Consider the following 16814-nt stretch of genomic DNA (forward strand, 5'->3'; position numbering starts at 1 on the left):
TAGATTAATAGGTTAGTCTCAAAAATCATATAAAATAACATATTAATACATATAAATATGCAAAACAGATAATATAATAGCATGGAACAATAAAAAATTATAGATACGTTGGAGACGTATCAGGGATCGGGTGAGTCGAGATGCTCTTAGCGTCATGGACTCGGCGGAGCACCGGGTACCACCGATGAGCAAGAGGGTTGCGGAGGAGAGGAGGCGATTTGAGCCAAATCCTATTCGGCGCAGGCGCCGAATACAGGCTATTTGGTACAAGGCCCACACCCCCTGTACACTGGCTTTTATAGCGGGCCGACCCATCCCACTCCCTTTCTGCTTTAAAAAAGCCCCCAAAAAAAGTGCGTCTGAAGTTACTCGCACCTTGCTCATTACGTTGAAGTAGCATGCGCCCTAACCAACTGGATCAGATCAACCGATGTGCTAGTCTCCATTTTTTTCTATTCTTTATAAGATGCAAAAAAAACGCAGCTGTTTTTATGCTTGCTTTCCTTTTTCTATCTTTTTTTTTCTTTTTCCTTAAACGCGTGAAAATTTTCAAATACAACGAGTTATTGCAAATCGATGAACTTTTTTCAAAATCGATGAACATTTTCCCGATACTCGATGAACTTTTTTCAAATAAGGTGAACTTTTTTCAAACTTGAAGAACTTTTTTCAAACTCGGTGGCCTTTTTTTCAAACTCGGTGGATTTTTTTTCAAACTCGGTGAACTTTTTTCTAAATCCAATGAACTTTTTTTGAATTCAATGAACTTTTCCAAATTTCGATGAACTTTTTTCAAACTCGATGAATTTTTTTCGAATTCCATGACCTTTTTCCAAATTTTGATGAACTTTTTCAAACTCGATGAATTTTTTCGAATTCAATGAAAATATTTCAAATTTGGTGACCTTTTTTCAAATTTTGATGAACTTTTCCCAAACTCGGTGAACTGTTTTTCAAATTCGATGAACTTTTTTCTAAGAACAAGAGTATATACTGTAGCAAGTTGGTTTTCTTTCCCTAAGAAAAACAGTTTATATTGTACCAGTTTCTAGAATGATGAAAAAAATGGTCGAGCGGGAGCCAGCGATGGAGCGAGCGGCAGCACCCAGCCGCGATCGAGCGAGCGGCGGTAGCCAGTGAACACTGCTGGGCCAGGCCCATGCTAGCGATACAGCGGGCGCTGAAGGCGCAAAGGAGGAGGTCTCGCGATTTGAGGGCTAGGGCCCCTCCCCTCCCCAGATGGCGCTGGATGTCGCCGCACTGGAGAAGCTCAAGAACGAGAGCCCGTCGCAGCGGCCGAACAGGGGAAGTGGGTGCGGGACCTCGGGTCCGTGCTAGACCATGGTCGTCGATGGGTGCGGCAGATTCGACTTGTGGCAGTTGATCCTGTCGTGCAGTGTCGTATCATTATCTAAGCGAGGAGAGGGCTTGATGTGCCGCAGCTGGCCATGGGAAGGAGGCCGATGCAGAGTTGACGGCATGTTCGAAAGATGAGATCAGGGGAATAGGGCACGGGGCAGGAGTCATGCCAAGGGAAGAAGGAAAATTGGGTTGAGGACGTGACGTGACAAACACGGACACGGTAGCCCACCCTTGCTCGGAATAGGTTTCAGAATTTTTTTACTTTTTCCTAAATTGCTACTTCAGTTGTTTGAAGCACAGATACGTGTGGGGTCGAATTGCTGAAAATACCCATCCAAACTTGATATGCGAGAAATAATTTGTCATACCGGGCTGGGCTTCGGGCCAGACCAAACAAAGCCCGAAGCAGAAAACCTATGCCCGGGCCCAGCTTGGCCGTTGGGCCTAGTTTTCAGGGCTAGGCTCGGCCCATCTATGAAAAAGCTTGTTGGGCCTCAGGTCGGGCTTTTTCGGGCCGGGTATCCCACGGCAAAGTGTATGCGTACATGACGCGAGCTATTGCACAGACTAAAGGATAGGCAAAGCTTATAGCAAGAAAAAAAAAAGGATAGGCAAAGTTGTACAGCTAGACATGCAGAGTACGTAGAAGAGTTTGATTTGGAGTCTGATTCGAATCCCTTCGGAATCTTGTAGCCGGGGAGATATGATCCTTATATAAATACTAGAGACAGGGGGCTCCCAGATAATAACGAGCCACGATTCTAATTAGGATCTTCTTCTAAATCATAATTTCGCTTGACGTTGGATCTTCGATCCTGCGTTAACCGTGAGTATGGAGCTGGACGATTATTACGAAACAATCTACAAGAGGGACATATTTATGTTCTTGTTTGGACTAGGTACGCTCTTCTCCTTGTTGCTCCTATAAGATTTCCACTATATCAACTCGTGTATAACTTCCCTTCGTTGAAACTTGCAAATTAACCAGCCGCGGGTTTCATGTTCGGCGTGGCTTTTATGCTGGATAACCCTTCAACCGACTACTACTCTGTCAATCTCACCGGCATCACCGCTTCGTCACCGACCTCGCCGCCGGCGTTCAACTTCACTCTCCACGTCGAGAACAAAGGTTTGGTGTACGAAAACTGCTTCAGCCACGGGCAAGCGGCCGTGTCGTACGCCGGCGTTGTCATCGGAGAAGGTCCTGTGCCGGGCGTGTGCGCAGAGCCGGGAAGGAAGGGAACAGCGGAGGTGACGGCCCTGGCGCACGGCGGCGAAGGAGGAGCGCCGCTGCCGGACAGCCAGAGGAAGCGCCTCGAGGACGAGATGCGTCGGGGATCTGCGGAGTTTGACGTGGAAGCCAAGCTGTTCCGCGATGGCCACATAAGGGGCCCCGTCGTGCTGTGGTGCAAACTTGGACTGCAAGAGTTGCAGCAGCCTTCGGATTGTAAGTCTTTCACTGATTTGGGACGCAGGGCCATGGAGCAATTTTGGATATGAACATGCTGCGATCTGGCCGATCCTACACGCGTCTGTGAAACAAATTTTCAATCACCAATTATGTATGCTTAATCAGTTGGGATGTAAAGTTTAAGTTTATCTTGAACCATTAACTGTTGTGTTTGGTCCAGTTTATTAGAAACCGAGGCAAAAGATATGTCCGGTGATTTTTTCTTTAAACAAAACATCGCCTTTAGTCATTGGCAAAAACGGTTACATCATTAGTAAGAAAAGTTACAATATCATTCATAGGTTCCTCAAAACAATCTCGTCACAAAAAATTTAGCTAATCTAGTAAGTTCATGAGCAACTACCTTTGCTTCCCTATTACAATGCTTAAAACTAATAGGTGGAAAACCGCACGCCATAAAATAACAATCATCAAAAACTACCACCACCCCTCCTACTGAATGTCCTCCATTCTTCGTTGTGTCAACTACTTTCATATTGTCGGAGTTAACAAAAGACGATTACATCTCACCTTCTGTGCAAGTGATAAGCCAAATCTTAGAGCCAACACTTCTGTTGTTAAGACATCTGCACCAATCCATCCTCCAGTTCCCACCAACAATGAACCTTCCTTTGTTATCTCTGAGGACAGTCCTGGGAGGTCTTACCCATCCCCCTGTTCTAAGTGTTGCCCTCGAGGAGTGAGGTTTAACATAATTTATCGCTATAGCACGGGCTCCCATCAAGGTTTGGTATGCATCTTGGGACTTTCCCTGCCAGACTGTTATAGCAATCAATTCATGTGCATTCTGGGTGCCTACTGTAGATAGCTCTTGCTCTAGCATAAGAAGTAAAAACTCAAGAACCATCTCTCTCGCGCAATCAATAACACAAGCTTTACTGATGGCCTCATGCAATCCCAGCTTTCTTCAAACTTCTATCAACTTCTGGCATAGAAACAACATGTGTTTTGTACCTTCTGGTTCATTCAAACCTGATGGACAGATGGAAGAAACTTTCATGTCTATTAGCAAGTGTAACACGACATGGAAGTGTTCCGTGCAAGATACGCTATATGAAATTCTTCACTTTGCTAGACAAGATAATTTCCAAACCTTTCATATGTCCCATGAATTAATTAATCAGAAGAGAGTTTTTCAGTTAATTAACGAAAAACCAGGTAAGAACCATGATAATCCACTGAGCACACATGATACCTCACACACCTCTATTAAGTACAGGACAAAGGAAGAGAGACGGGTTTTGGGTGGCACGCATTGTCTGAGTCCGACGTGGCAAACGTCCGGACTCCCCCAGTTTGATCCTTGTTTGTGAGATTTCAAACGTCCGGACCAGTCCAGATAAATTTGATGACCCTTAAATGTCTAGACTGTCCAGTCCATACATTTGCGGGTGATTGGTGACGCGGATTCGAGTTGCCCTAAACTGAGACGGATGAAGTAGCTTTGTACAGAAAAATAATGATTCTGTACAGAAATAAGACGGTTTAATCTACCAGTGAGATGGCCGCATGGTATAACAAGAATATACTGCCAACCAAATCGCAATTACAGCACTGCATCAGAACGAGTAGGGAATTCAAGGCCTTGAATTGTAGGAATGTTTTGCAGATCCTCGGTACAGTACATAGGAAGAAACCAGAGCAACTTGTTGGTGCCAAATACCTGCAGTACACAATATTTCAGAAGGTTCGTATGGAATTAAGGAGATCGGACGAACGGAAATGCAGGTAAAATACCTGCTCCAAGTTTTTTCTCCATCCTAGGTCATACTCCCATGAGCATGTTTTCTTTCGCTCGTATACCTGGAATTAGTTTAACCAGTACAAAAAAACATATCATTTGGGCATGCCAGCAGCAGCAAGTCACTATACAACCAAAATCTCGTTATTCTTGCAAAGAAATTCAAGCTGAAACCTAGATTGTTCTTGTACTGTTGTACTACCAGTGAGTTTAACTACAAAATGAAGGTCATGAAATACTAGGTTATCAAGTAGCAATATAATGAGCTACATGATATTATTTGAACAGGTGTGTGATGTGAGTTGGTTACACGACCTGAAGATCAACCAGTAACTCCGAATAAATGCAAAACGAAGTTTAACAGTTCAATCAAGGAATTAGTGTACTTATGAACAGTGGCAAAAAGGAAACCAAAAGTATTCACATTACAAATCCTTTACCTCGATAGAAGTCGTATTACTGGCAGCAAGAGACGTGTGCATGCATATGAAGCAAAGGAGGCTCAGCGCAAACGCCAAATTTAGAACTGCAGTAAAACCGTAGGAGTAGGGTAAGTTCAACCACACACCTTTAAGGTAAGTTTGAAAGGAAGAGGCTTACCGAAAGCAAGAAATAGAATGGCAATATCACCAGCTGAGCTGGGGCGCCTACTTCCATCATGAAAGAAGATAATAAAGCTTGGAAGTAGCACCAATGTATCCAGCACAGTCTCGAGGAAAGTATACACCTATAATGAAAAGAGAGTGCACTTTAAAAAAATTAGTAGTACGGAAGCTAAAGAAGCAGGTTGAGAACATAATTATAGGAAGTGTAGCAAGAAGACAATTGACAGGAAACATAATTATAAGTAACTTGTGTTGTAGTTTGTTTGTGCCCTTATGAGTCGTAAGACTCGTTATGCTTATGCCCAACACTTATATGTGGCTGAAGCCAGTCAGAGTCCCAGCACAGAGAACAGAGTACAGCTGTCGTTAGATTTCGTAAGTTAGCACTTATAACACAAGACAACGTTGAAGCTTTTCGTTAAAGCTTTTCCATGTCTTTCTGTTTTTAAAATCAATGTATACTTCCATGTCTTTTCTTGCTACCTACAGTTTGAAAAACAAATACAGATGAGCAAGTCCGACAATCCTAAATATGCAAATTCTGGTAATAATTGTGCATGAACCTATCAGATAATATCACCACAAATATGGAAGTGCATATTGTCATCGAGGAAACAACACACAAATATGGGGCTAAAAGCCTACAACATGATATCAAGCCAATAGGTGGCATAAATTTGTTGAATGAGCCTGAAAAGGCAAACCACATACTCTAAGATACTAGAAAAAACACAAATATGTGGCTACAAAATGGTAACAAGCCAATTGGTGGCATAAACTCTCTGAGAAGTTTTAGCAATACTGATTTATAATTTTGTGTTACATTATGGTAGTATTTGGTGAAAATCTGCTTGGAGAGCATCATTTTTAGTTATTATGCTATTTTGAAGTGTTTTTCTAGATAAACTAGCAATTGGCAGTTTCGTTAAAGCATGACCTAGGCCAAAAAAGCTTAGGTGGTTAGCCCATAAAATAGTTCAACCGATTTTGCTTACAGGCAAGATCCAAACAACCCGTAAAATAGTTCAACCGATTTTGATTACAGGCAAAATCCAAACAACCCGTAAGGCCTAGTTTGCCTGTTTGGACATCAGGTTCTCATCAAAATAAGATAAGGTAGATTTAGGGCCAAAAAATAAAAATCTAAAATCTGTTCCGTTATGGCACGACAGAACTAGTATATCCCACAACAAAAATATATGTCTGCGAAATCACCCTAGCATGGTTTTCATACAAGTCCAGTACAAGTATAAGAGACTAGCTTACTAATACAAAATATTTTCACTACACCCAATCCTAACCGAACAGCAACTTAAAATCTTGCTGAAGTTTATATGAAAATGCGCTCTCAAAAAACAACTATACACTATCCGAGATTAATTTCCCAAGAAGTGTTCCAATAATCAATTTCCCAATGAGTGTTCCAATCCTACCAGGAAAAGGAGAAAATACTTGTAATTCCTTGCTCCGACACAATTTACTACCCAAACACAGTGATGATCCATTTTTAGTACGCATCTGTCACCTACAGAGTCAAATACAAAGGTCACAATAAGAATGTAATAGAAGGGATAGATGACTTTCATGCATTTATGAGTAACTATAAAAGAAAAGCACACAAGCTGCACACAAGCTATGCAAGAACTTTCTTGTGCTTTTCATTAGGCATTTCTGTAGCAGCTTTACAGATCACCCTTTCGTGGGCTGCTTTTGGCATTGTGGTGGATTAATGATAATCCACCTTACCTTTCCAGCTTTTGTCTATTTTACCTTTTGTTTAAATCAATTTATCCCTACTTACGCAACTATTTTTCCATAGCAGATTATAAATTAAGTTCGGCGGAATACAGTTCAGCAACCGCAAACTGACCGTTATTCATTGAAAGTAACACCAGTACTAAAGCCACATTCAATCCAGTTCAGGGACCATAATCCGGCACTTGCAAGATCATCCACATCATAACCAACAATATATATTGGATGACAAACATCATTTTTCCTGAAGTATGAAGGTTGGTTTGAAACAGTGGCATATTATAAATTAATTGACACCATGAAGAAGGCTGACTTACAGATAGAACAGTGATGGCAACGTGGAGGTTTGCCATTTTGACAACGAGAGCAATATCTAGGCGCATGTCCTTGCTCCTCTGAAGTGGATGGAGGATTCACACAATCTGTAGCGACATTATTTGATATGGTGCTACTGTTGTTCGCATACATACCATCCCCTTCAGCAGCATGTCTCCAGTTTTCAGGTACAGCTCCAGGATTCGTAAAAACAACCATAAAGTAGCACCATAGCATCATTATAAGCTGCAGAAGAAACAAGAACCCTGAAGAAATTTAAACAAAACAGAAACAAACACAATCATGGCCTGATTTTCTCATTTAAAGAAAAGAGAAGTCCATGATAGCAAGTAATGTAAGGCGCTATGGTGAATAATTCAGTCTAATTGGAAGAAACCAGCACATCCTTTGTCATGCTCAATATTTCGAACCGAAAATCTAAAAGCTACTCCCTCCGTTCCTAAATATAAGCCTTTTAGAGATTCCAATACGGACTACATACGGAGCAAAATGAGTGAATCTACACTCTAAAATATGACTATAAATCCGTATGTAGTCCGTACTGAGATCTCTAAAAAGGCTTATATTTAGAAACGGAGGGAGTACTAAATACAGTTTGGTGAATTGTTAGAGTTACAGTGCAGATGGCCTTTGGCCTTTCGTATTACTGCCTTTTGGCATTCTTTTGTACTGTATATATGCCGGCTGTTTTGGCCTTGATAATACATATGTTGCCTTCCTTCCTACCTTAACATGGCATCGAGCCTGGTTTAAGGTCTCTACCGGAATTTTTTTTCCGATCTGTCGCTAGATCGATTGCCCTCCAGATCGTCTCCTTCAACTCCATCGACCTCATCCGATTCCAGGCCGCCGTGGCTCGCGGCCCAGGGATTTTCGTTGCCGGCCGTCGCCTCCTTCAGACCCGCGGCCTTGGGTTCCTCTCCGCCGGCCACCGCCTCGAGGTCGCCGAGGTTTCCGCCGCCGCCGGGAAGATTCTCACCGCTGGCCGCCGCCTCCTCCCAACCCGCGGCCACGGGAACCTCTCCGCCGGCCACTGCCTCCTCCCGACCCGGAGTCCCGGGACCCTCATCGCCGGCCACCGCCTCGAGGTCGAGGTTCCAGCCCGCCCAGGCCGTCACCGAGGAGTTTCTCCGCCGCCGCTGAACTTCAGGCTGCCGCCGGCTGCTCCTCCGGCCCCGTCTGCCCGTCGCGGCCCGGCTCCTCCTCCGGCCCAGTCTGCCCGTCGTCGCCGGCCGCCCGTCCGGCCCCACCCTCTCCGCGCTGTTGGCCTCCGCGTGCGCTCGCGTGGTTGTGTGCGTGCCTGTTGGTCTTTTGGTGGACCGCGGCTTGTGGCTGCTGTTTTTCTTCTTCTTGGTGATCTCTTCAGGTGTGAAGCGATTGGCACTCTGCCTTTGCAGATTGGATTAAAAAAAATACTGAGAAGAAGAGAGACAGAGAAGGTGCATCATGTCTTAAGTGTCATCAGGCTATGTCGCTGTCCCTCGCTGTCCGGTGATATTTGATGGGGCTAACTATGCTGAGTTTGTTGCCTTCATGCGCATTCACATGCGTGGCCTTCGTCTCTGGGGTGTTCTTTCCGGCGAGATCCCCTATCCTCCGCGTCCAGTCGCTCCTACCCCACCGCCGACACCACAGGCTTTTTCTGCAGATGCTTCTGATGCTGATAGGGCTGCTGCCAGGGTTGCTGCTGATGAAGCAGCTGCTGCTTATGACCGGCAAGTTGTGGATTATTCGGATGCTCTTTCTGCTTATCGTGATGATTTGGCTGCTTACACTCAGTGGTGCGATGATGATGCTCGTGATGCGGCTGTCCTCACTTCCAGTGTTCTACCTCAGTTTGCTTCTGAGTTTATGGGCCTTAGTACTGTCTTTGAGATGTGGACTCGTTTTCGTCAGGCGTTATCAGCCCTCCGGTGATGCTCTATACTTGTCTGTGGTCCGTCAAGAACATGCTCTTCAGCAGGGAGACTCCACTATTGATGAGTTTTACACTCAGAGTTCTGCTATTTGGCGCCAGCTTGACTCCCTTCGCACTGTTGTTTGTGGCACTTGCCCATGTTGCCAGACTGTGAGGTCAGACTTGGAGTTTCAACGCGTCTATGAGTTCTTATCGCGGCTCCGTGGAGAGTTTGAGCCTCGACGTGCTCAGTTGTTTGCTCGTGGTCGTGTTCCTATCTCCGAGGTGCTTTCTGAGCTTCGTGCTGAGGAGACTCGCCTCCGTGGTGCTGGTCTGCTTCAGGTTCCCTCTGTGCTCGCTACTCGAGCTGCTGCTCCACCATCACTTTCTCGCTCCAGTGCTCCGCCACTACTACCCACTCCTGGTAGTGAGGGTCGCTCTCGAGAGGGCCGCTCTCGTCCTCGTACTCATTGCGGCTACTGCAACAGGGATGGTCACCCCGAGTCTGATTGCTTCAAGAAGAAGCGTCATATGGGTAATAGGGAGCGCAATTCCTCTTCAGGGACTCATGCTTCTTCCTCGACGTCGTCTACTGTCTCTTTGACTGAGCAGGATATTATCAAGCTTAAGCGTCTACTTGCTGCTTCAGGTTCTTCGACAGGTACTGCCGGCTCTGTGACTGGTGCTTCTAGTGCTGAGCTATCACCGTCTACACAGTCAGGTACATCCCCATGGGTTCTGGATTCTGGAGCTTCATTTCATATGTCTTCTGATTCTTCTATCTTGTCCTCTCTTAGATCTCTTGATTTTCCTATTAATGTTCTTACTGCTGATGGTACCCCTCTTCCTGTTGCTAGTCGGGGCACTCTTTCAACTACTTCATTTCATGTTCCAGATGTTTCTCATGTTCCTCGCCTTACAATGAACCTGTTTTCCGCGAGTCAGCTTACTGATTCTGGATGTCGTGTCATTCTTGACGTTGATTCTTGCACTATCCAGGATCGTCACACGCGGGCTCTGGTTGGGGCTGGCCCTCGCCGCCATGATTCTCAGGGACTTTGGGAGTTAGACTGGCTTCATGTCCCCTCCGCTGCCACCACACCCGCCAGTCCATCCGCCTTCGTCGCTTCAGCTACCAGCTCTTTCCAGCAGTGGCATCATCGACTTGGTCACCTTTGTGGTTCTCGACTATCATCTCTAGTTCGTCGTGGTCTTCTGGGGCCTGTCTTAGGAGATGTCTCTTTACAGTGTCAGGGTTGTAGGCTTGGTAAACAGGTTCAGTTACCTTATCCTACTAGCGAGTCAGTGTCTCAGCGTCCTTTTGATTTAGTACATTCTGATGTGTGGGGTCCGGCTCCCTTCGCTTCGAAAGGGGGTCATCGATACTATATTATTTTTATAGATGATTTCTCTCGCTACACTTGGCTTTACTTTATGTCTTCTCGGAGTGAGGTTCTCTCTATTTATAAACGTTTTGCTGCCATGGTTCATACTCAGTTCTCTACACCTATTCGTGTATTCCGTGCTGATTCTGCTGGCGAGTATATATCCAAAATATTGCGTGGCTTTCTTGCTGAGCAGGGTACTATTGCTCAGTTCTCTTGTCCTGGTGCTCATGCTCAGAATGGCGTGGCTGAGCGTAAGCATCGTCACCTTGAGACAGCTCGTGCGATGATGATTGTTGCCTCTCTTCCACCTCATTTTTGGGCTGAGGCTGTTTCCACTGCGACATATCTCATAAACATTCAGCCCTCGTCTGCTCTACACGGTGGTATTCCTCTAGAGCGTCTTTCTGACAGTTCTCCTGATTATTCAGCGCTTCGGCTGTTTGGTTGTGTTTGCTATGTTCTCCTTGCCCCTCGAGAACGCACCAAACTGACTGCAGTCTGTTGAGTTCTAGGCTACAGTGATGAGCATAAGGGTTATCGGTGTTGGGATCCAGTCGGTCGCCGGATGCGCATTTCCCGGGACATGACTTTTGATGAATCTCGTCCATCCTACCCGCGACCATCCTCAACTTTTTCAGTAGAGGATATCTCTTTTCTTACGTTTCCTGATTCACCTCCCTCCATGCCTCGTATTCCTAATCCTCCTTCTCGTCTCACTATTACAGATCCGACGCCATCTTCTCCTGTGGTTTCTTCTCCTCCCTTATTGCATGACTCTCCACCTTCATCACCGATGTCTTCCCCATCTCCATCACCTCCGGTCATTCCTTCTCGTCCCACTTTTCCTTTTTATTATACCCGGCGTTCCCGTGTTGTGGACGGATCTTCTACTGATGTGCCATCTACGTCTGGTGCACCATCTTCCTCGTCTCAGCCGACTTATCGTCTTCGGAATAGGCCCTGTCCTCCTCCTGATCGCTATTCTCCTAGTCAATATGGTCTTTCGGCTGTACTTGAGCCTACCTCTTATCGCGATGCTATTGTTCATCCTGAATGGCAGCTTGCGATGGCAGAGGAGATTGCTGCCCTAGAGCGCACCAGCACGTGGGACCTGGTTTCTCTGCCTCCCCGTGTTCGTCCCATCACCTGTAAGTGGGTCTATAAGATTAAGACTCGCTCTGATGGTTCTCTTGAGTGTTATAAAGCTCGTCTTGTGGCTCGTGGCTTTCAGCAGGAGCATGGTCATGATTATGATGAAACATTTGCTCCCGTGGCCCATATGACCACTATCCGCACACTTCTTGTTGTGGCCTCTGTTCGCCATTGGTCTGTGTCTCAGCTTGATGTTAAGAATGCATTTCTTAATGGTGAGTTGCGTGAGGAGGTTTATATGCAGCCACCACCTGGGTATTCAGTTCCTAATGGCATGGTTTGCCATCTTCGTCGCTCTCTCTACGGTCTTAAGCAAGCCCCTCGTGCTTGGTTTGAGCGTTTTGCCTCCGTGGTCACTGCAGCGGGTTTTTCACCCAGTGATCATGATCCAGCGTTGTTTGTCCACCTTTCTACTCGTGGTCGTACTCTTCTTCTTCTATATGTTGATGACATGATCATCACTGGCGACGATTCTGAGTATATTGCCTTTGTCAAGGCCCGTCTCAATGAGCAGTTCCTTATGTCTGATCTTGGTCCTCTTCGTTACTTTCTTGGGATTGAGGTTTCCTCCACCGTCGATGGCTTTTTTATTTCTCAAGAAAAGTATATCCAGGATCTTCTTGCTCGTGCGGCTCTTAGTGATGAGCGCACTGTTGAGACTCCTATGGAGCTCAATGTTCACCTTCGCGCTTCTGATGGTGAACTCTTGTCTGATCCGACGCGTAACCGTCATCTTGTTGGGAGTCTTGTCTATCTTGCTGTCACTCGTCCGGATATCTCCTATCCTGTCCATATTCTGAGTCAGTTTGTTTCTGCTCCCACTTCAGTTCACTATAGTCACCTTCTTCGTGTTCTACGATATCTTCGTGGCACGATCTCACATCGTCTTTTTTCCCCGTTCCAGCTCGTTCCAGCTCCAGGCCTATTCGGATGCTACGTGGGCTAGTGATCCTTCGAATCGCCGTTCACTTTCTACTTACTGTGTTTTTCTTGGTGGTTCGCTCATAGCCTGGAAGACAAGGAAACAGACCGCAGTTTCCCGTTCGAGTGCAGAGGCCGAGTTACGAGCTATGGCTCTTTTGACGGCAGAGGTGACTTGGTTGCGATGGTTACTGGAGGACTTTGGTGTTTCTATTACTACACCTACTACCCTTTTGTCAGACAGTATAGGTGCTATCAGTATTGCACGGGACCCCGTGAAGCATGAGCTTACCAAGCATATTGGTGTTGACGCCTTTTTTGTGCGCGCTGCTGTGCAGGACCATGTTATTGCTCTTCAGTATGTGCCTTCTGAGTTACAGCTAGCAGACTTCTTCACGAAGGCCCAGACTAGAGCGCAACATGGATTTCGCCTTTCCAAACTCAGTGTTGTGGATCCACCATGAGTTTGAGGGGGGGGTGTTAGGGTTATAGTGCAGATGGCCTTTGGCCTTTCGTATTACTGCCTTTTGGCATTCTTTTGTACTGTATATATGCCGGCTGTTTTGGCCTTGATAATACATATGTTGCCTTCCTTCCTACCTTAACATCCTTTGTACTGTATATATGCTGGCTGTTTTGGCTATGGTGAATAATTCAGTCTAATTGGAAGAAACCAGCACATCCTTTGTCATGCTCAATATTTCGAACCGAAAATCTAAAAGCTACTCCCTCCGTTCCTAAATATAAGCCTTTTAGAGATTCCAATACGGACTACATACGGAGCAAAATGAGTGAATCTACACTCTAAAATATGACTATAAATCCGTATGTAGTCCGTACTGAGATCTCTAAAAAGGCTTATATTTAGAAACGGAGGGAGTACTAAATACAGTTTGGTGAATAACAAGAATAGAGGCTCAAAATATCACGTCTAGGTATTATCGTCAGATATGGTTCGACAGATATGGTTCGATATATATGCTACTGACTTGTTTGACCATAATATATCTATCAATCGCTTGAAGCATGAAAAAAATAGTTGAATAAGAGTATAACCATTGCATGTGGTGATGTTCTTATATATTTGAGTTACTCAATGCACAAAGTCAACAATAAGAAAGGGCCCTCAAAATGTAATTTCGAAGGATATACAGTATTTCTCGAGACATAATTTGTTCAATAAATATATGATGCTGGAGCATAGACATCTATCATGTGTTAATCCGAAAGACATTAATGATTTGTAACATGAATTAAGATCCATATTGCACAATTAGCTGCTCGCACAAATGACTAAGCTGCCTTGCAGTTGAAGGAAAAACAGAGGCTACTACCTAGCACCACATGACGAATTCCTACTGAAATTAATCCGCAAAAAAATCCTACTGAAATTAGACAGTAAGAGAGACAGGGTGGCGGCGCTTACAAGGAGGTGGAAGGCGGCGAGGACGAAAGCGGCCGCGGCTACGGTGCCTCCGTTGCCCCCGCGTAGGAGCAGTGGGCCCCAGGCGTAGACGACGACGGCGTAGTAGGAGGCGGCGACGATGGCGGCGACGAGCGCCAGCATGAGGTACCCCAGAACCCGCAGCCCCGCGCACGCGCGGAACGGGTTCACCCGCCTCAGGCACTCCATGCCGTCTGGCCCGCCGGCGGGGCGGGGCAGGTGGCTGTGGCGGTGGCGGTGGCGGTGGCGGCGCGCGTGCGAGGCGGGGTCTGGTGCGTCGCTTCTTCCCGGAGCGTATTGCAAGCTGCCTAGCCCAACCTGTTGCGGTCAGGGTTGGTGGGCCTGCATTGTCGGCGGCTTGGAGGGCGAAGTGCCCTGCAGCTCGGCCTCGACGTGCCGTGACTATGCGAATCTTTGCTTTGCCGAGATGACGACGGGCCCCGCTGGCTGCGACACAGCAGCGACCGCTTGGTTGGGTGGGTTCAGTCGTGACTCGTCGTAGCGGCGGGTCAGTTTGTTCTGCGAAGATGAGCGTGCCCACTCATGTCCGTATCCCAGTTCGTGTCTTGGTTCACCTTTGCGCAAAGGTTAGCCTTTGCTTCCGCTGGGGGAAAGCTTTGCTTCCGCAGAGATCTAGGAATGTGAAAAGGATTGAAGAATGAAAAGCAAGAGCATCTATGCCCGATACATCAAATCCGACTTGCGCGTCCGCGGACAACGACCAATCACATCTCAAATGTCCTCTTTCAATCCTCAATCATTGTGGTGGAAAAGCTCCGGGACAAGCTTCAGGGTCTCCAATGTGGTTGCGGAGATTGCCCCGAGCGATTTGTACCAGTTCCGGTAACCACCCCCAAGGGTTGCCAAAATGTATAGGTTCGAGGATATTGGATGGTCTCACCGGGGCGAGTCCACGCCCGAAGTGGTAGATGTTACCCAACTTGCCAAGAGGATCAGAGAGTGGTGACGGAAAATTTTAGGGCGGATCGGAGTGGTTCTAATAACCAATTGTAACGAACCCAAACATCGGATTGACATTACACAAGGTGATTGGAAAAAGCGAAAGGAGGGTGAGAAGAAGACTTGCCAAGTAAGTAGGTGAGTTTAAGAAGCAAAGAGATGGGAGACAAGGCAACACTCGACATGCCCTCAATCCGTACATGGATTCAGGGTTAAATAACATTATACACACGCACACTGGTCTGGGCCACGGACGACACTAACCACACGTGCCACAACCCACACACTGCCAAGTCCACCGCACACATCAGGGTGTAGGGGTGACAGTTGCTCTTTACCCGCGGGAGCTATATCTCGTTCAACGTGAGATGGAAGAAAGTCTCGCGTGAAGATTTCCTGCAAGCTACACTATTGGGCCAACCCATATTCATGCATACCTCGCTCGCTTGTCGCTGGTTTGATGTTGCTTCGGTTTTCTCTGTTTGTTTTTTGTTTCCTTCCATTTAGTTTCTTCTGGTCTTTTGTTTCTTCACTTGTTTTTTGGTTTTTTAATTTTTTCTAAGTTTTTCACTAGATCTTTTTCGTTTCTTTCCCTGGTTTTATTGGGTTTCCCCTTATTTTTTCTTCTTTTTCTTAGGTTTTTTTGTTTCTTTCTCCGTTTCAATGTTTTTCTTTGTTTCCTATTTTGTTTATTTTTCTTCCGTTTCCTTTGTCTCTTTCTTGATTTTATCGAGTTTCTTAGTTTTTCTTTGTTCCTTTCTAGGTTTTCACCATTTTCATTCTTTTGCACTGGTTTTAATTGGTTTTCTTTCTTTTGCTATTTCCTTTGTTGATTTTCATTGGGTTTTTTCTCTTTCTTTTTTATAGAACCTGGATATATTTTCTTAACGTTTAACATTTTTTTCAATTACACGAAACAGTTTGCATATACAACAGAAACATTTTTCTAATACACGTTGAACATTTTTCAAATACATGATTAATAGTTTTTTCAAATATACATTTCGATGTCAACCTTTTACATCCACATTCAAAAAATAATAATGCACGAGGTCAACAAATTCCAAATGCATGATCAACATTTTTGAAAACTCATATTTTTTTATGTCTACCTTTTTTCATACACATTATACATTTTTCGCATACATCTTTAAAAATATCAAATACATGATTAACATTTTTCTAAACATGTATTTTTTGATATCTACTTCTATCTATACACATTTTACATTTTTAATACATTAGGAGCATTTTTATATACACATTTAAAATTTTACAAATAAATGATTAACATTTTTTAAAACATATAATTTTTTGATGTTATTTTTGTACATACACATTTTACATTTTTCATATATTTTGGAAATATTTTTATATACACATTTAACATTTTTCAAATACATATTAATATTTATGTTAACATATATTTCTATGTCTACTTTCCCATAATCATTGTACTTTTTTGTATACATCATGTACATTTTTTATATACATGTTTAACATTTTTCAAATGCATGATTAATACTCCCTCCGTCCCAAAATAAGTGACTCAATTTTACACCAACTTTGTATTAAAGTTAGTACAAAGTTGAATCACTTATTTTGGGACTGAGGGAGTATTACACACACACACACACACACACACACACACACATGTTTTGGTGTATATTTTTCGTACACATTATACAGTTTTCTTATACATTATATACATTTTTCTATACACGTTTAACATTGTTCTAATGCGGATTAATGTTTTTCAACATTTATATATACATTAATTTT

At 44.6% G+C, this 16814-nt stretch overlaps 2 protein-coding genes across 2 annotated transcripts; one reads left to right on the forward strand and one right to left on the reverse strand.

Moving 5' to 3' along the window:
* The first annotated feature begins 2065 nt into the window (after positions 1-2065).
* Positions 2066-2975, forward strand: LOC123052315 (uncharacterized). The gene is made up of 2 exons (XM_044475454.1): positions 2066-2261; positions 2351-2975. The coding sequence occupies exons 1-2, from the start codon at positions 2195-2197 to the stop codon at positions 2860-2862; spliced, it is 579 nt and encodes a 192-aa protein (XP_044331389.1). The 5' UTR covers positions 2066-2194; the 3' UTR covers positions 2863-2975.
* A 1283-nt stretch (positions 2976-4258) lies between these two features.
* LOC123052314 (probable protein S-acyltransferase 12) lies at positions 4259-14402 on the reverse strand. The gene is made up of 7 exons (XM_044475453.1): positions 14055-14402; positions 7252-7495; positions 6613-6704; positions 5175-5301; positions 5015-5100; positions 4571-4636; positions 4259-4496 (listed from the first exon to the last, which is right to left on the reverse strand). The coding sequence occupies exons 1-7, from the start codon at positions 14259-14261 to the stop codon at positions 4380-4382; spliced, it is 939 nt and encodes a 312-aa protein (XP_044331388.1). The 5' UTR covers positions 14262-14402; the 3' UTR covers positions 4259-4379.
* Positions 14403-16814: the final 2412 nt, after the last annotated feature.

The sequence above is a fragment of the Triticum aestivum genome, chromosome 2D (genome assembly GCF_018294505.1).
Source record: "Triticum aestivum cultivar Chinese Spring chromosome 2D, IWGSC CS RefSeq v2.1, whole genome shotgun sequence".
Taxonomy (NCBI): domain Eukaryota; kingdom Viridiplantae; phylum Streptophyta; class Magnoliopsida; order Poales; family Poaceae; genus Triticum; species Triticum aestivum.